A 21,076-nucleotide genomic window follows, 5' to 3' on the forward strand; every position below is an offset into this window, starting at 1 on the left:
AATGAAAATTTTTAATTGAAAGGAAATCCTTGCATCTGTGCTGATGCTATGCCAAATTTGAAAATCATGAAAATTGCCTGGCACCCCAGTCCAAAGTCCCCCTCTGAAAACTGACTGCCCCCCAGTTGGCAGTTGTTCTGGCTACTGCCCTGTAGACCACAGAGACCACTATAGTGGATGACTGAACAATACGTAACCCACCAAGTGGGTTATTTGTTAAATTTCTCCCTCACACACACAGGCGCACACACACACTCGCTCACGTGCACGGAGGTGGGCGGGTCTTCTGCTTACATTCTCAGAGAAGTGCAATTTTTGGATCTGGAGAATGGCATGATGATGACTCTAAACACAGTACGATCTAATAACAACAGTACAGCTCTGGGGTTTCATGAATTGAGCGATTCCACTCCGCGTCCTCTGCCCTTGCACTCACTACCTCACTACCTCAGACGTGGTAGTCCCCTGCTGAATGTTGCTTCAGGTCGGACAGTCCACCATGGGCGACAGAAAATAAGATAAAATAGCAGACTGTACAGTTTGCCTTGTACTCTTTCCCACTGACAGGACTGACACACTTGTGGTCCTGTGGTTCAGATCTGTATTTGGACAGCCCCTTTCTTTTTACGGGCGGACTTGAGGAGGAGGTATTCACTAGCATTTTTATATAATCTGTGTCTGAGTGTCTGTAACCAGGGCAACAATGACGTGGAATGACAGACAACTTGCCTGTCATTTTTATTTAAAACTTCTCTGCTGTCTTGTGAAAGTCATTTGGTTTTATTACTTCTCATGTCATTCAAAACATGTCAATCCATATATCCATATATCCTTAAAGTTCTGATGTCAGTTACATCTGCACATTCCGCCAATTTAGTGAGGACCCAATTATTGACCAATCACTAGACTGCAGTGCTATTACGCGCCTTGCGTGCACGATGCGACGATGATAAAAAATACAGTTTTAACTTAAGTTATTCCACAATAATGGACCGATCTGACTCAAACTTGGAAGACGGCATGTCGGAATTGCCCCGAATAGACATTTTATTCATCTTGTCTGTGAGTGCGTGGGGTCCATGACATCCATACACCACTGACATCAGTTTTTCATTTTCAAAAACAATAGCCCCTTTGGGGCTTGACCCCTACTAATATGTTATTATATATTGTTATATTATATTATCCAATAATAATGAAAATAATGATAATTATTATTATATATTTATTTAAGTTCAGAGTTTTCCTGGAAGTAGTTAGGTAAACATAGACCTAATAGATTAGTCTACCTGTCATGATTCTATATCAGGTGGTATGAGTATGGCTCCAGTAATCACAATATACATACCAAACATTCCCTCTGCAAACCCAACTACAGTATACTGTAGCAACACACGCGTTTCTTCCAATCGTTAAATGCCGTTTCATGTTATTATTATTATTATTATTATTATTATTATTATTATTATTATTATTATTATCATTATTATTATTATAATTATTATTAGTAGTAGTAGCAGTAGTAGTAGTAGTATTATTTGTGCGTTTTTTTCCGGGTGCTGCTTGACGTGGTCGGATCACCACGGAGCTGCCAGCTGACCTACTTTCTCCCAGTGCTGTTTACAAGCCGCTGTCGGCGAAGGATGTGGAGCGGAGCACTCGGAAAAAAAAACACCGACGGACGGAGCTCAGAAGTCGGGGAGGCTCGCTTTGGGCACCCCGGTCCCATTGACAAATAGGGAGTTCTCCGATTAGGAATCACTGGCTTTTACGTGTTTTTTTTAACGCGTACCGCTGGTGGCGAGTTAGAACTACAATCCATGTTGTCGTTTAAAATGAGTAGGTTCAAGTGTGGATTTATTATTCCGCCGAGGACTCTGTTTTCCAGGTATGTGCTGTTGCGTTTTTTATCCCGGACATTTTGCATTTAACTCATGTTGCCGGACACTGGTTTGGAAATACTGGAGCGTCAAAGTTCATCCACGGCCTCTTCATATTACACTGGAAGCGGACGAATAACCTACACATACTGTAGAGATATCGATAATTTTACTATATATATGTGTGTGTGTGTGTGTGTGTGTGTGTGTGTGTGTGTGTGTGTGTGTGTATGTATATATATATATATATATATATATATATATATATATATATATATATATATATATATATATATATATATATATATGTATATATATATATATATATATATGTATATATATATATATATATATATATATATATATATATGTATATATATGTATATGTATGAATACATGTGTGTATATATATATATATAATATCTCCAAGGCTTACACACAAGATAAACAATAATTAGCAGTGCTGATTAAAGAAGACTGAAGACTGATCAAAACATTGTATGAAGTTCAGAAAATGACATTACTTTGCTGCAAGGCACCCTCGAAAACAAGATTTAATTACAGCATATCGCGATACCACGACGACCGAAATCCCAGTGTCACATCAAAATATTGATAATGTATCAGTGTATCTCCCAGCCCCACCGATGATTTGACGCTATTATTACTGTTGGTGTTTTCATTAGATATTTGCACGCAAGAGGAACAATAATTTGCGATCAGGTGACGATATCGAGTGTCATATCATGATATTGATATTGCATAGATTTATCGTCCAGCTCCACCGAGGCTGCGTTAGCAATGTTGTTGGAAGTAGTATTGTATTTTAGAGAAAAGCTGCACAGAGATTTTGAGTCTTCTTGTCTAGGTTAACCTATTTATCTATTTATTTGTTTATTTGTTTATTTGTTTGTTTGTTTGTCTGTTTGTTTGTTTGTTTGTACCACAGCTGATGAAGAGGTTTTTATAATTGACCTCCTCAAATCACCAATCACCATTGACACCATGAATTGATGGATGCAATTGATATTCTGGTATTCTTTCTGGTACTGGTGTAGCTTTTCAAAAAGGTTGAGACCACTGTTCTTGTAGTTCATGTGAATAACATCATAATAATATCTGATCGAAACCCCAGCTAGTTCCTTACGATTATTGTAACAGGATTTTTGTTTTGATTCATCGTGGTTTGTTACTTCCACCAGTGAGATTCAAAAACAGAATTGGTGGCAATAAAATTCTACTGGCATAGGAATGAAGTGTGAAGGGTTTTTTTCTTTCGCTATGCATGCCAAGAGTAAAGGTCACTGTGTTAGGTGTCCTCCTTCACATTGTTTACTCGAAATTTAAGGCACCTCCCACATGTCAGAATGCCAGCAGAGAAGTGTGTGTGTGTGTGTGTGTGTGTGTGTGTGTGTGTGTGTGTGTGTGTGTGTGTGTGTGTGTGTGTGTGTGTGTGTGTGTGTGTGTGTGTGTGTGTGTGTGTGTGTGTGTGTGTGTGTGTGTACATCTCTATATAATGAATGCGCTCAACTGATTAATTTTCTGTGATTAATTGCAACTACATTTAATGACATGTTGAATATTTCATGAAAAACATAGTTACTCCTGCAAAAAATGTTTTTCCACAACTGCAAGGAATCCTATATTCCCCAAATGAATATAGGAGTCTATAGATCGATGCTAGATTAACTGTGGCCATTACGAATTTTAAATACAGTTTTATAAAAATGTATAATTAGTGCTTTGTATTTTCATGTTGTAAAAGGTTGTGCTGCAAAAGACCCTGAAAAATAATGTACTGAGCGTTTTGTTTGAAAAGATGTCACCTGGCTCAGAATCAGAAACAGAATAGTCTTTATTGCCAAGTAAGTTTACATGAACAAGGAATTTGTCTTGGTGTTCGGTGCATACATGAAACATAAATGTAAAACAATAAGTAAAATATTAGTGAAATAATAATTTAGTAGCTGTACACTTAGATGGGCATAATGTCCCCAGTTTGAAAGTTTTTTCATTTACTTTTCCCCTGTTGTTACTATTCGTCTAGGCAGTGATAGAGATGTTAAATTCAATTAAGCTATTTGAGCTAAAAGTGGTCTGCATTTATACTGGTGCTTTCCAGGGTAAATGACCGTTAGGCTTCGCCAGACCCAATTTCAACCAGAATAAGATGAAGCTGGCCATCTGAATGATGTCTAGGGCTCTCTTGGAAAATGGTAGTAATAAAAGTAATTCATGTTATCACTGACCCGTCATTGAGTTTGGGGGCCTGAACAATATTGGATGGTAATGCAGAATGGTCTTAATGCAAACTCTGCTTTGCCTCTTGCTTTTAAGAGCTTTATTCTGCTGCGGTCGATTAGGAAAGCAGGAATTGGATGAACACTGACTTTTCACTTCAAAGTCTTTGTCGATGAGGTTGATGTGTTTTCTGTTCAGTCTGAAAATATTACATTTAGTCTGGTTCTGATTCTATAGACATCCAACATTTCTTATACATTGTGTCAAAGCCAACTTGATGGAAGGTGTATTTCCCCAATTTCACAGGAGCGAGGCTACAAGTAGTTGATTCAATTTGCAGCCATGCATTGAACTCACACAGTTAACATGAAGTCAGATGAAATGGGTATGTACCTTCTTATCTGAATCTGGATAAAATAGAAAAAAAACTGGTGTATCCCTTCAATACATCAGAATCAGAAATACTTTAATAATCCCAGGGGGAAATTACTTTCTAACTTTCTAATTAACTTTGCGATGGCTGAGCTGACTATTGGCTACTCAAGTCAGCCTTTTTGACAAATATGTATTTCCTGTGATGGCATTTTAGTTGATAGTTAGGACTGGTACTATAACTTCAGTGCTTCCTCCTGTCATGTTGCTCATCATTGCTTGTCACACTTAACACAGCACCTGCTGCTGTGAGATGTCATCTCTTTTATATTGAAACCTACCACAACAACTTAACGTTGTGGCAGTTCTGTGGCGCGGTCAGTGATGTCTGGAAGACGGGGTTGTAGACACCAGTTTATTGTAGAGAGTGCGCTAGTTGGAATTACTCCAGGAGCAGATAGACATGTTTCATGACAAGGGCACCTCTCCTAAGTGTGTGTGAGGATGGGTGTTGCTGCTGCTCGTTAGGTCAACCAACGAGCAACAGATATGCAGCCTTTCTGATCCTTGATCCACCAATTACCTAGATCCAGGCGTTAAGTTGGGATCAAACCAGCAACCTTTAGATTACTAGACGACCAGCTCTACCTCCTCAGCTACCATCCCCGTGTTGTTTGTTTCTCTTTCCTTTCTGCCTATTTCTGCTCGTTCTGTTCATGTTCTGTGTCATGTGATCTAAACTGATTCCATTTCATTGCATGTACAGTACTTACAGAGCACCTGGATTTTCTTCTAGACGCCATTGCTGACACAAATCTAAACTGTTATGCTGTTGAAGTAATATATAGAATGATATAACCGCTACTGTTTATGCCTGCCCACGCCAAAATAAAATAATCTGTAGACATGCATGAGCAAGGAGTTTTAATTTATAGGTCTTTTTAGGAATCTCCCCATCAAAATAATCCACTTTCTGAAATTGATTTCACTGCTTTAAGTAATAAAGCATTTGTTCACACTAAACACCTTTAATACCACAGTGTACTATTTATCCATAGAGCCGAGAGTGATTCAAAGATTTTTTTTGAACAATGTTAATAGCTGATTTAACTCTGCTTCAATATGTACTTTTAACAATATCTCCCTATATCTTTAAAACCCAATGTTTAAGAGTCCAGTTGAGGCTCATATTGGACTGTATAATAGTCATATTATATAATAGACACTGAAACTCTACTTTTCAAATTAAACTAAACATTTTATATCTCATCGTGAGACAGTTTAAGGCCACATTTTAATAACCATCGGTAAATTGTCTAACTAATAACGGAAGGAAATTCTGTTCTCTGTCCATCCAATCTTCGTCGGTCAACCATTCTTCCGATCTACTTCACCTTTGGCTGGTGTATTGCTGGGGCCCCGAGGACGTGCAGTGTCGAATTTGGTGCAATTTGGACATATTAATCTTCTTCTTCTCTTTCTTTCGGCTGCTCCCGGGATCGCCACCGCGGATCATCTGCCTGCAATACCTTCTGTTCTGCGCATCTTCCTCCCTTACACCAACCGCCTGCATGTCCTGCCTCACCACATCCATAAACCTTCTCTTTGGCCTTCCTCTTTTCCTCTTGCCTGGCAGCTCCATCCTCAGCATCCTTCTCCCAATGTAACTCTCATCTCTCCTACATGTGTCCACTTTCAATAAACAGCCAAAAGCGAGGCATCGGTGGGTGAGGCTTCCCGTGAGAAACAGTGAGCCTGCTGGGGGCGGGGCTTCCTGTGAGAAATAGTGAGCCAGCGGTGGGCGGGGCTTCCTGTGAGAAACAGCTAGCCAACAGGGGGCGGGGCTTCCCATGAGAAACAGAGAGCCAGCAGGGGGCGGGGCTTCCCATAAGAAACAGAGAGCCAGCAGGGGTCGGGGCTTCCCGTGAGAAACAGCGAGCCAGCAGAGGGCGGGTTCCGAACAGGCATGTTTGGTGCGGACACACGACACGTGTAATGTTGATGAATTTTGAATAAACAAGTGGACAGCAGGTTTATCCAAAAGCGCGACTTGGGTGTGTTTCTTCCAGTGAGAAGGTGTATTTCCTCGATGTTTTTCACTGCGAGTTGCCCCGACTTTCACAAACAGGAATGTTTTGAAGGGCACTGCACTAGTACTAGAGAATTCTGTACCCTGATCTGATGCTTTGGTTTAGTCCCCAGTGTCGTTTAATGTTGTCTATCAGTATAATTCTGTTACTATAATGGGATTACAAATAAAGCTTTGTCTGTTATTATTATCTACATCCATCAAGTCACATGTGGTGTTTGATTTAGGCTAGAAATATATCCTGTAATCTTAAATTGTGAGCTCTCAGGCTAATCACAGGCTTCATAACCCCTGTTGGTGTACTGTACATAGTGGTGATCCAACCTGAAGATTATTCAAAAAGCAAGCAAGGACCACACCCCCACCCACCCCCCATTGCTATCTGTACTGCTTACCATATCACCCAGACAAATAATATCTCTTCATCAGAGAGACATATTCAATAAATACACCGTACTCGGTTACGCACATTTTAGTATTTATAGAGCTTGTGTGTAATCACTGGGTGTCATGACATTTCACTGCATATATGTATGACCGTATGTATATGTATGTGACAAATAATCTCTTGAATCTTGAGTCTATAGTCCATATCTATAAATAAGATCAATCTAAAAGGCATGTGTGTCCTATTTATCTGTAGATTAAAGGGAAATAGAGTTTATGATCCTCCATTAAAAAGTGTTCCTCCTTAAACGGGTAACTCCTTGAAAGTTTGTATTTCAGGTAACAAAAACATATTGTCAGAGAAGGAGTGCTTTCATCTCGACTGTTTCACGAATATGAACTTGAACTTGAACGTGTGTGTTGACTTAGGTAGCCAATTTGAGGGGCATGTTTAACCAGACTGGTGTTTTCTAGCTGTAAACTTAGCAAGGTGTGGTTTAACCTTAATACACTACAATGGATGTAGGTTTACATTTGGAACTGAATATAACATAGCTGCTTTGCAGAGTAGTATGTTAATTGTAGTAACAAAATCACTCTTGTTCCAAACTGAAAAGCTGGATGAATCCAAATATTTTTTTTCTAACCATAAGCTTTATTTAAATCCCCCTTGTTTATTAATACAGATGGAAACTAAAATGTGATATTTAATATAACATTCAATTTTACTAGATGGATGGATGGATGGATGGATGGATGGATGGATGGATGGATGGATAGTTGGATGGGTAGATATTTTATTCATCTCAAAAGGGAAAACCGCTAGTCGGGAATGAGCGGGGTTGGATAATCTTTACCCCAGAGTTGGTATTAAGATGGCATTTCTCTGTCTGGACCTTGTTTGAAGTAAATACCAGTAGAGAGGAGTCAGACCTCCCATTAGGTATAGATTGGTGGCAGTTGGGTCAATACCTGCCGCAGCAGATGATCAATAGCCAAGCGATCCAAGCGGTTTTGAATTGAGAATGCCTTCAATTTCGATTAGCATAGTCCTCAGACCATTCTTCACTGAGTGTATTTCTTGCTCCCAGCTGCAACCATGAGTGTGTGTGTGTGTGTGTGTGTGTGTGTGTGTGTGTGTGTGTGTGTGTGTGTGTGCGTGTGTGTGTGTGTGTGTGTGTGTCTGTGTGTGTGTGTGTGTGTGGCATTGACATTATTTTTAAGGAGGTGACAATAATGACTGGAGTCCTTTGAAATTAACCCAAAAAGTGAGCACGGTGGCACAGTGTATTGCACTGCTGCCTCACAGCAAGAAGGTCCTGGGTTCAATTCCCGCCTGGGGTGCTGTTGGCACTGTACTCCGGTTGGTTATCTCCCAATTTAGGAGCCTTTCTGTTTGGAGTTTGCATGTTCTACCTGTGTTCACATGGGGTTTCCTCCATCTAACAGTAAGGACCCCCACCAAAAACATGCACACATCATCATCTGACCAGCAATAGACATTTGGAACCAGTGTCCTGCCTCCTGCACGCTCTACCCATCCTCTGCCCCTCGTCTAAACCAAACAGAGTATTTCCAGGTAGTGTGAATGCTTCTGACACAGACAATCTCTGATTGTGTGCCGCGTGTGTGAAAGGGTAACTCTGGGTAACAGGGTAACAATGCCCGCACCTGATTATCTGGAAATTTGTCTGTAGTTCATGTGTGAAAGCAGCTCAAGAGTCTAGGGGACAGTTTTAAGATAGTTTGATGCTGGTAGGCCAAAGAAATCTACTTGCACTATGTACTATAAGCAAATCTATTTGATGTGTGAACAGAGGTTTGATACTTGGCTGAAGTCCTATTCTTAGTGAAGCCAGTGAAATTTACTTTCACGTCCATTATACTGTATGCTAACAATAACTCACAAAATGGAACGAGAATGTTTTAAATCACCATCAGTTGGTCTGGCTCAGAGCACCTCCCAGAATGCAATAATGTGGCATCAGGGTTGGAAAATAAGTAGCTTCAATCCAATCTATACCCTCTAAATGGGCAGGCCCTGTCCATGTTTTTGAAGAGGTGAATGGTTTAATACAGTATAGCCCCTCACCTGGTTTAACATACTTCTTGCAGTAATAGGATAATCTAATCACAAAGGAAACGTCTAATTGTCCTTCTATAAGTATGATTGATGGGAAGAGAACCAGGTTGACAACAATTTGTGGGATTCAACAATTTATTTATGTAGTAAATGCCAATTATACTCAATAATACATAAACAATGACAGGATTAAATTAACAGTCCAATCACAAATCACCAGAAAAGATACAATGAATGAAAATACATGAACATATACTGAATCATCTAAAAAACACTGATAAAATTATAGTAAATCCTAAATGATAGAATAAACTAATAATGCAGAATTACAGGCATGAAATATAACATTACTTGGTCTACAATCCTCACAAAAATGTTTACTAATACTAAAGGATAGCAGTAAACTAACCATAACTAAAGAAACAAAGATAAAGAGAGAAAATAAAAGACATAAAGGAGTTAATAAAGAAAGAAAGTCAAAAACCAGCCTGAAATGATCGGAGGATTCTTCCTTTATATACTGTAGTACATCTGTTAAACCACCTGTCAAACCATTCCAGTAATATTTCAGCTTACCTGCAAGACTTCATTGATAACACAACAACGAATAGTACATCAATCAGTCCATAAAACGTTTTCTCTTCCCTTCTATTGAATGAGCTGTGGGAAACAGCTGAGATTTGCAGGTGTTACCATCATAGTCATTACATTGGCTCCAGTAAACCAGACACACACTATATCAAATAACGCCACCACAAGTTTACCGAAAACAAATAACAAATTCTAGTCTCAACAAATAAACACTATTCCAAAAAAACCCGATGGCAGAAAATGAACAAAAAGAAGGAAAGATCAACAAATCAACCAGGCAATAAGCTGTCGGACTCATTCCCATATATTATCCATAACTACATGAAACTAACAAAAAAAAATAAAACCTTCTGGATTTTATTTTTTTTAAAGAAACTCTGGTCATTTCTGTCCACCTGCACTGAATATACTGTTGGATTTGTTGATTGTTTTTGTCTGCTGATCATATAGATCTTTGTGTAGATGCCCGCAGCCAGGCCTCCTGTTTATCAGCAAGTTTAATTAAGATAAGTGCTCAGCCAGAAGGGGAAACCACTCAGACATTAATTATTCTTCAGTTCTGTCATTGGGATTAATGATTTTAATGGAAATACTTGCTGTTAGGTTATATTTAATTTAACGCTTCACATAGACTTGCATTTGTTAACTACACTAGTTGAAATATTTAGGCATGAGTAAGGGCTGAGCATGGCAGCTATTGACAGAAATCATAACCTCTAAGTTAGTGGTCGGCCCATTAATCGGGCCGATATCTGGCATTTCGAGATAACCAATCAGCCGACGCCTGTGCTCATGAGGCCGATAAACAAAGTGTCTGCAGAGTAGTGTTTTTAGACTAGTCTAAAATATTGATTTCTCTATACATACCTATATGCGGTTTACCAATATATCAGTTAAAGCTGCGCTTTCTCGCCATCTCTTCTCTCCGACAGCAAGTCACGCACAGACCGCTGCAGTGCCCAAATAGCCCTGCCCACTTTCACTCACTCACAGTGCAGACTGAGCTCAGCAATGAGATGACATCATCAAGTGGCAACTCTTACACTTAATGGGACAGTGCAGACTTTTCTCACTATTTAGGTTTATAATTTCACATTTATCAGGATTTGGTGACATTTCTAACTAAAATAAATTAAATGATTAAAATAAAGCGTCTGCTAAATTTTTTGAAAAAAGCGTATTTTGAATAAAAACATTTTTTATTTAAAATAAGTGCACTGCAGACAGTGCAGATCTACTTAAGCAAACAGAGACAATGTAGACAACAACATTAGTGTTAAATAAATGTTAATTTAAGTTTAGCAATTTTGTGTGTCATTTGTTATTGTTATTAAATTGTTGTATTTTTTATCAGATGCAAAAAAAAACAACAACAACAGGATATCTGCATTATATATCGGCTGCCATGCTCTTTAAATGTCGGCCTTTACATATGCCTTTTCAATTAACTTATGACTGACTCCTCTCTTCAGACGGATGCAATTTTTTGTGCTGAATTGCAGACTACATTTAGACATTGTGTTCATATCAGCAATGCATGCACTTGTTCTCCTGCAGTTGGCCAAGGCTATATTCTGCGGAGATGCTGCTTTGTTTGCAAAAGATAGACAATTTGAGATGTTGTTAAGCTTTCTTTTGACAAAGCTTAACAACATGCGTTATCAAACAAGGTGCCTGCCTGACGTACTTTTCTAGGTCAGGCGAGCCCCTCCTGCACACAACACCTCTTTATTATTGAACTGCTGAATCTAGATGAAAGCCAAAGTTGGGCCATAATTTGCTATAAAATATGGGCTGATGTCAGGCACAATTTATGCGCAGGCTATAGAATTAGGACCTTTGATTTGCCACTGCTTTGTATTTCTGACTAAAGACTACATATATTCTGGCAAAAAGACATTTGCCTTTTTTACATATGTTAGCACCAATGTCTACATATTTTTTCAAACCACAGACAAATATGTAATATAGTTATATATAGTGTTACTATGCATTATTATCATTATGATTTCTAGGGTTTCAATGACATAAAAAAACAGTAACCTTCTTGTAAATTAGCTTTGATATAATTTCTACTCTCTCATTCTGTTGTACCAAAATGCATCATCTTACATGCAACTCTTTACAGAAATGTTATCCAAATGTTTGCTCATAAACTGTTTTCCTTTTCAATAGGATTTGGAGCGTCATTGGTGGTCTCCGAGAGGCGGTGGGGAACAATAAACTGGTAGTTCTTTCCAAGGAGATCAGCCACTGTGAGCGCGGATGGGACTTATAAGACTTCAGAAAGGGCCTGGTTGGGAAAGGGAGTGAGTATGGACAACCTTTCCGACTTTGGTGGCCCCTGTCCATCCAGCCGGACGGAATGGGAGTAAGTACCTGCAATCAACTTTGGCCTCCACTTGTCCTTGTGTAATCCAGTGTTTCCCATACATCATTGCAGAGTGCATTGATGCACTCAACCCCTCCTTTTCTCGCTCGCTCTCTCTTTCTCCCTCTCTCTCTCTCTCTCTCTCTCTCTCTCTCTCTCTCTCTCTCTCTCTCTGTCTCTCTCTCTCTCTCTCGCACACAAACACACAACGGACCTGTAGCCCCTCCTCTCCGTGCACGCTCTGAATCATGCAGAGGATTTTTATAAGGTTGTGTACCGCACCGGTTCCTGTATGATCAGTATCTACCGGACCAAATCGCAACGCGGATTTAGGCGTCCCATTTCGGTGTCCCATGTCCGAGCTGCTGATTTAAATATCCACCATCCGGTGCTCCGAAACTGGAGCGTGCCACTTGAAATCCTCTGTATTCCCTTCCTCTCCTTTCCTCTCCCATGCAACTCGCCTTCTAGCTTTGGCCGAGAGCCAAACAGCAGAGGCGCTTGTCAATATCACATTCTGTTCATTCCGATCATGCATTAAAGCCCTCGAAAATGATAGGATATCGGTATTCAAAAACACGAGTACGTCTTGGGTCCTCTCTGTGTCCTGAGGGAGCGATCGGGGTGCAATTTGCACCCCTGTCCCAATGCATTTAAATTTGATGACTACCACTGATCCATACTGTGAAGTAAATCCATAAAGGTTTCCTCAACATCCAGCGTCTGAAATCTTCTTGAACCACTTTATGACTTGGCAGCATTCACTTTATGACTTGGCAAGTGCAGAGGTAGTGTTATTGTTACAGCCTGTAAGAGGAGTTTTATCAGTGTTTACCTACTAGTGTCACTTAAAAGCGGTAATCTCTGTTTTTCATAGTGCAACAAGTCCGTTGGTTAATATCAGTCATTCCAGAGGCTTTCACAAGAGGCTTTGCCCCAAATAGTTTGACGTGTGAGGCCGGGATCTTTATATGGTAAAAAATTCTCACTGAGTTATACTGCCCACAATTTTTTTTACAACAGTCTAACCAGAAGTATTTATTTATATTGCTGTGATTTGTGATATATTACCTCATCGTAATACATCCTGCAAACAGTAGTTTTTCTGGAACAAAAATACAATTCTTCCCCCGTTTTCTGTTCAAAACAATCCCTTGCACCCTGAGAAACAAAGCAGCTTGAAGCAACAACTAGAGGCGATTTTGAAGAAAACTACAATGTTTTCACCCAAAAAGACTCCATTATAGCATTTTAGCTGTGACCCTTCCGTGCCCTACAGTACATACTGTAGAGGGTGAATTTGGGCTCTTAAAAAAGTAATTGTCAGTCTTTCACTGCTATTTTTTTTCAACTGTACAGTGACAGTCTTGCCTGTCAATTGTGTTAAGTCAGTTATGGAAAAGCAATTATTCACCTTTGAATCCTTTGCCCCCAGCACCAGTAGCTGTGTGGACGATCTACTAGACGACGATGAGAAAGACAGGGCAAAAAGGTATTTCAAAACTTTATGAATATGTACGTGTGTGCATCAGCAGATGCTTGTGTCTGCTTAAGTCTGTGTATTTTTATTTTTGGCAAACCATAAATTAACTTCACATTTATTTAGAGAATGTATACAATAAAAAAAGGTAATTTAAGTACAATTTATAAGGGATGTTAATAAATCCAAATCCTCTGCCACCTCATGAGAATTCCTTTCTGCAGATGAAAAGTAATAATATTATTTCACTTTATTGTGTCATATTTATGATTTAAAGATCACAACGTGCTACTAAAATGTAGAAAGAAGTCAGTCATACATGATCCTCCCCCCCGGCCCACATTTCAATCACACATCAATCACCGTTCATAGTCTATTCTATAAGCTGTTATTCCGTGTAACTCTGTTCTTGGTGGATCATTTCAGGGCATCCCGTAACAAATCGGAAAAGAAAAGGAGAGACCAATTCAATGTACTCATCAAGGAACTATGCACCATGCTACAGGGCCAAGGCCATCCACGCAAGATGGACAAGTCCACCATACTGCAGAGAACTATCGACTTCCTGCAGAAACAGAAAGGTGGGAATATACATTGTGTTGGATGTCTTATTTTCATTGTAGGTATTTTTGTTTTAAATTTGGGGCAAATTGGTGCAGGTTTCGATAATTTGATGTTATCATGTATAGAGGGGTCGCATAACAATTTTTAATTGTGTTCAGAAGGTTCTGCAGAAATAGAGTATCGTAAGATAGTTAACAATATACTCATTATTTTCTATATGGCTAGTCGGCACATATGGAGCTTTCATGTTTTAACGATCACACTCAGCCTTACAGAATATTATGCAGCAACTTATTTTAGACTGTCAAGTGAGGAATATTGACTTGGGTCTCCAATGTTTTCTCGCTCAGACATAACAGCCCATAATGAATCCTGTGACGTAAGACACGACTGGAAGCCCTCGTTTCTGAGCAATGAGGAGTTCACCCAGTTAATGCTGGAGGTAAAATAGCGGCACCACCTATCATTACCAAAACTTCCATAACCATTTTGTAAGATTTTGGGAAAGGATTAGGAAACGTTGATAACTTTGTACTTTAAGTCTAATCAGTTATCCACCATTGTCTGCCAGTGCTAATTTATTCCTCCCACCTCAAGGCTCTGGATGGATTCCTGGTGGCGTTGACTACAGATGGAAACATCTTATATGTGTCTGACAGTGTCTCCTCTCTCATTGGGCATTTACCAGTAAGTGAGAGATATGCAACATACAGTAGTGAATGCTACGAAATAGTCTATGATTTTTAAATAAATTATTTTTCATACGAGTAGATGGATTTTTATTCTAAATATAGATTTGCATGGAGGATAAAAATGTTATTGGTAACTATGCTGACGCATTCGACTCACGTCTAACTTTTGTTGTGCAGTTTAATTTGGTAAATATGGAGGAAGTCATCAATTTATAATCCCTTATTGCATTGTAGCACACATTAACAGGGAGTGGTTGCAATGTCATGGTTTGCTGTTTTCAGAGCAAGGGGTTTCAATGTGAAAATTGCGCTTACTTGCAATTTTTTCTATATTGACACATGGTTCTGAATGCATTTCATTACTACTTGGTAAACAACTAATGGTTCAGACTCCTACTTGGTGGCTTTTTCCACTTAATTAAATATTTAGCGGCCATTGTGTAATATACACTGATCAGCCACAACATTAAAAACACCACTAATAACCACCAATATTGTGTAAGTTCCCCTTGTGCCACCAAAACAGCTCTGACCCATTGAGGCATGGACTCTTAAGGTTTCCTGTGGTGTCTGGCACCAAGACGTTAGCAGCAGATCCTTTAAGTCCTAGAAGAAAACGTGATTCATCAGACCAGGCTACCTTCTTCCATTGCTCCATGGTCCAGTTCTGACGCTCACATCCCCATTGTAGGCGCTTTCTGCGGTGAACAGGAGTGTGCATGAGCACTGTGACTGTTCTGCGGCTATGCAGCCCCATACACAGCAAGCTGTGATGCACTATGCATTCTGACATATTTCTATCATCGCTAGCATTAACTTTTTCAGCAATTTGTGCTATAATAGCTCTTCTGTGGGATTGGAACAGATGGGTTAGACTTCGCTTCCCACGCGCATCAATGAGCCTTGGGCATCTATGACCCTGTCACCGGTTCACCGGTTGTCCTTCCTTGGATCACTTTTAGTAGGTACTTACCACTGCATACTGGGAACACCCCACAAGACCTGCCGTTTTGGAGATGCTCTGACCCATCATCATCTAGCCATCACAATTTGGCTCTTGTCAAAGTCGCTCAGATCCTACAACTTACGTTTTTCCTCCTTTCAACACGTCAACTTCAAGAACTGAGTGTTCTTTTGCTGCCTAATATATCCCACCCCTTGACAGGTGCCATTGGAACGAGATGATCGATGTTGTTCACTTCACCTGTCGGTGGTTTTAATGTTGTGCTGGTTTGTGTATCACAATGCCATTGACCCCTACTGTATTTGAAACCTATTGCTCACTGTGTACAATCATGTTTTCCTTTTGTTTAACAGTTACTTTCTCAAGCAACATACCGTGCTAATATTGTTTAGATTTAGTTATTATTGCTGTTATAACAATGTAAGGTGCTACAAATATAATAATGCTCAAATAATAACTAAAAATGGCAACTTTAGAATGACTCAAAAACGATGCTGCGTTTGTGTCTGTGTATTCTTATCGAGACAAGAATACTATGCAATGTGAGAAGCATTAGTTTAGTCTTTCAAATACCTGAATTTGATGATTCACTTGTTAGTCTCTGTTTCGCTGAGCAAACAGCTGTGCTCGTATTGTGGGCTCTAACATGACTGCAACTGAAGCGTGCGCTCCTGTGCGCCTGAATCCATGGCATTACCCCAATAACTCAACATGATGTATTCACCCTTTTGTATCAGTCAGATATGGTGGACCAAAATATCTTGAACTTCCTCCCGGAGCGTGAACATGGGGAGGTATACAAGCTGCTATCGTCCCACATGCTGATGACTGACCACATTGCTGCTGACTTCCTGGACAGTGAGTGACCTGAGAAGTTGCCTTGTTGCTCTGCCTCTCTGCTACTCCCACGCCCCATGTCTGACTCTGATTCTACTTATCACTCCTGATTCTGATTGCTGTCTTCTTCTCTCAGTGCTGTGGGTCGATTTAGAATATGGTTACTTTCCAAATTTATTAGGAAGTGTGGATGCTTTTCAGTTTGAATTAAAGGAAAACTCTCATATTATTTTAAACCTACATCTCATTCGTTCAAACATTAGGAGTCAATCCAAGTGATTGACATCCTTTTTTTTAATTATGTATTGAGAGAATAGCTTCAGCCAACTGGGAAATTGTGGTCGCCAAAATACATGATGGCGATTGCCCCGTTGTCCGACAATGATAGAAAAATAAGGTGTGGTTTACAAAATACCCAGGTTTTTCCTTCCGTCTTCTATGTGATTAGCTTGTTAATACAGTTTTTACTAATTTTAATTGACATTCAGTGTAGCCCCGATTCTGATGTTTTATTCTGTATCTTTTTAAAGTAACTCTGATCTCTGTACTGTGTACTATCAGGTTGTTTGTGTCAAGTGCTTTACATTTAGTGTGTCTCTATTAGTCCTCTGTGGAGACTTGGCAGTAAATACTGCTTACAGTATAAATAGATGGGTTTGCCGAATTAGGGACCATCAGTTTATTGGATTGATCATTGGTGTTTGCCTAAAGTTAGTCATTTAGGTAATAATAGGAGTTAGCCCTGTCCCAGTATGCTGGCACAGTAATCCAGAGCAATGCCGTATCTGGGGCTTGAGACACTGACCTTAATCCCATGTTACTATTGGGCTTTTCTGAGAATGCCTGATGTGGGATAGCCGCTGTCTCGCCCTGTGCTTAGAACTCGAAATAGGAAACTCTCAAAGAGCGTTGTCTGATGAAAAGCGGTTAAGTACCAACAGTTCTCTTATCTTCATCTCAGTCTCTTCTCCAAAAAGTATATTACCTCTCACTAAAGATTGTTGGCATCAGGGGATCTGACAGGTCACACATTTCTGTCCAACACCTGAACCTGAACTACAGACTATTGTGTGGTTTTTTTAGCGCAAGGGTCATACATCTGCTGTTCTGTGATTGCACACAATAGATCATCCTGTTTTATTTAAAGATTAGTTGCCAAGGATTGGGACTCGATGTCCACTTATGTGTTGGGCCATTTGTTTCAGATGGTGTCTACATCCACCAAGAAACATCTTTGAGTCTGAGTCTTAATATAAAACATAATGTAAATGCAAGTAGCAATGTTATGTACAATATAGCGACAGAGTTGTCATTCAGCACATTAACCATCAAAACGTAAACAAGACTGCTATGTCGTAGCCATGCTGTTATCTGAAAATAATGTATGTCCTCCCAGGGCCATGGTGCTCTGCTTTGCTCCAATACAATATACAGTAGATTAACTGAAAATAAATAAATAATAATAATAATAATCAGTTTTACATGTTGACATCCGAAAAGATAATTAATTAGGGTGAAAATGTTTATAAATCTATGTTCCTACATGTGTTCAACTTTAAATTCATGCAGTTTTATCCCCGCAAAAAGAGAAATCTTTATGAAAAAGGAAGGGAAAAAAGAAAGCATTAATGTTTAAAGATATAGTATAGTTTCGATAGTCATAGATTTAATGTTTGTCTGCATCTTTTTCAGGTGAGGCACATGTTGAGTTCTGCTGTCATCTAGCACGAGGCAACATCGATCCAAAGGAACCGCCTGTATATGAATATGTAAAGTTTGTTGGAGATTTCAAGTTTCATAACAATGGTAAATATTTGGTTTCCTAGACTCAGAATTGCAACTGGATTGATCGCTGGTTTACTGTGAATCAATTAATTGTCAATCTAAATTAAACCGTATTGGTCAGTATATTTCTCTGTACTATTGAAATGTATTGAAAACTCATTTGGATGTCTTGATTTTAAATTTAAGATTGAGAAAGATCTGAAATCTCAAGACTTCATCAGAGTTTATGTCCAGATATACAAGGTTATAATCATAACTAATTTGTCTTTAATGACCGATTGCAACCAAAATGAGCATCTCTGTGCTTTGTAAAGTACACCGCATGAATTGGGACAACAGACTTAACAGTATAATATTATAATCAACTACAGTGAATGTATCGCATCAAAATAATCAATAAAAGGGATTGGTTGTTAAACACCTACACAAAGTCCTTTTGGAGGATTAAGCACTGTGTACCTGTACCTGGACTCCTGGCTTACTCAGACTTGCCTTTTGTCCCTTAGTGCCTACATCTTTGTGTAATGGGCTGGAGTTGACATTACCAAGAACCCTGCAGTCCTCACTGGAAGAGCAGGTCTGCCTCATCGCCACTGTACGATTAGCCACTCCACAGTTTTTAAAGGTAAGCTGCATTTTGGGCTGTCAGGCTTCAAAGATGATTGATTAAATGTCATACAAATAACTGCGACTGACTGAATCCTTTCTTAATTTTATCTCACTGTCATAGTATAAGCCTACAATAGTGTAACACACAACATTTTGGTTCAACAGTTCATTTTCCTGTGTGCTAAGTGATGTAGTAGTGAGTGACATTCGTCCTGTGTGACATTTGGTAAACATATAATTGATTATAGTATAATCAATAATTGTGATAAGTCCCCGATGTAATTATTGTGACGCCTCGGCTTCTCATTTTGGGGGCTCACAAGATCAAGTTGTTAACTTGCAATACCGCATTTAACATGTCTCTTTTGTTTTAATTTAAATGTATGAGAAAGAGACACAGGTTCAGGGCAACCTCAGTCAAATCGATTATGTACCAAATATAAGGGTTTGTCTGCTGCAGAAAGAGTAGAAATGTGGAGTAAGAAATGCATGGCCACAGACATGCTCAGCATTCTTTAAGCGTTCTCGTTACTTTGATGTTGGGAAAATGTCAGTGTCTTGTCAGATGTAATCACAACATTTTTTTCCTTTAGCGCTTAACCCTTTTTCTCGTTACCTTTTTGTTTTGCCATATGAAAACAAGCAAAGTGAAAATTCTGGATATTTCTGCAAACTTAATGCAACGCTATACGTCTGTAATGATGAGGGTCTGTCACATCATTTGTACTGAAGGCAGATGATGAACATACCATAACTTTGTATAAAATGTAATTCATGAATACCCTTGGATTCAAGAAATACCAGTTCCTAAACACGAGGAAGCGCTAGAACACGTCCAGAGTCACAAAGTGCGGTAACCTGTTTGTCAAATTACACATATAGCCGTAGGGCTGTGACGATAACTGCATTACCGCAATACTGCGGCATTTAGCTCATTACATTCATCACCGCAAATAATATGTACATATTTTTTTGTATTTCATTTTTTTTCTAGTGAAAGTTACAGAAGGATATGAAATATAAACACAATAATAATAACTAAATTATCATGATTGACTTCTTCCATGCCATGTTCAAGGACTTCTGGAGAAACATTTCAGTTTGCTCCACTCGTCACTTCAGCTTTGCGAGGCGGAGGGACAGTCCAGGGAATTTCTTTTGTGTGTGTCCGGTTATTAATTATTTCTAGGGCTGTACCCGACTCAGAATTCTGTCAGTGGAATCGGATTTGGCTGTTCAATGCGAATATGAGCGGCTCTCTGCAATCGGGATGTATGGAGAGCCGTTTTCGATTCACAAATATAAAAGTATATTTATAATTCCTTGTTGAAATGTTATCCCTGTGCATTTTTGTAGGTTTCTATTTGTTTTATCCTGTTATTGTAATGCACTCTGACTGACAAAAAAAAAGAAGAAAAAAATTGACACCCCCCCCAGAGCTAATTCATGATAACCGTTTCAAAAAGTTTGCAGGTTGATTCCAAATGGATGCTTTCGATGCGATTCCCCCTTCGATGCGTCATATGAGCTCCCGTATCGATGTATGAATTTGCTCATGTTTCCGATGATATTAACCCAGCCTCTGTGTGTGTGTGTGTGTGTGTGTGTGTGTGTGTGTGTGTGTGTGTGTGTGTGTGTGTGTGTGTGTGTGTGTGTGTGTGTGTGTGTGTGTGTGTGTGTGTGTGTGTGTGTGTGTGTGTGTGTGTGTAGCGTTGAAATTATTTTTAAGGAGGTGACAATAATGACTGGAGACCGGGAGAAAGACTTGGAGGTTTTTTGTCGCTGTTTTTCACCTCCTTTGAAATTATTCCCAAAAAGTGAGCATCTGCTTTAACTCATGCAGACATAAAAAGAAAAAATTGTGTTTTGAGATGTAGAACTTGAGGTGAAGTAGAAGATATTTGATATCAATATAGAAATTAGAATGACTTGTAGTTGCTTATAGTGACTTAAGTGAATTTCAACATCAATTTGATTTTCCACAAATGTGGATTACCTGGGGCATTTTCTCACAACTTTACAACTTAAAAGGCGTGTATGGTGTTTAGTAAGATATGCAGATATCTACTGAAGCACATACACCACTATACACAGTTTAATTATGCAGACTGGGAAATCTCTGGTAATGCAA

General features: G+C 39.2%; 1 protein-coding gene across 1 annotated transcript in view; it reads left to right on the forward strand.

Annotated features, from left to right (window-relative positions):
* The window catches only part of npas2 (neuronal PAS domain protein 2), a gene marked incomplete at its 3' end in the record, with an annotated part of 48,429 nt that overhangs the window by 14,216 nt on the left and 13,137 nt on the right, over positions 1-21,076 (forward strand). Inside the window, exons 2-9 of the mRNA XM_080014282.1 lie at positions 11,819-12,014; positions 13,450-13,506; positions 13,921-14,075; positions 14,409-14,500; positions 14,656-14,745; positions 16,452-16,572; positions 18,244-18,357; positions 18,843-18,961. Of these exons, the coding sequence (XP_079870408.1) occupies positions 11,959-12,014; positions 13,450-13,506; positions 13,921-14,075; positions 14,409-14,500; positions 14,656-14,745; positions 16,452-16,572; positions 18,244-18,357; positions 18,843-18,961 (804 nt within the window). The 5' untranslated portion in view covers positions 11,819-11,958. The remainder of the gene's footprint in view (positions 1-11,818; positions 12,015-13,449; positions 13,507-13,920; positions 14,076-14,408; positions 14,501-14,655; positions 14,746-16,451; positions 16,573-18,243; positions 18,358-18,842; positions 18,962-21,076) is intronic.

This window comes from Zeus faber, assembly GCF_960531495.2.
Source record: "Zeus faber genome assembly, chromosome: 14".
NCBI classification, from domain to species: Eukaryota; Metazoa; Chordata; class Actinopteri; order Zeiformes; family Zeidae; genus Zeus; species Zeus faber.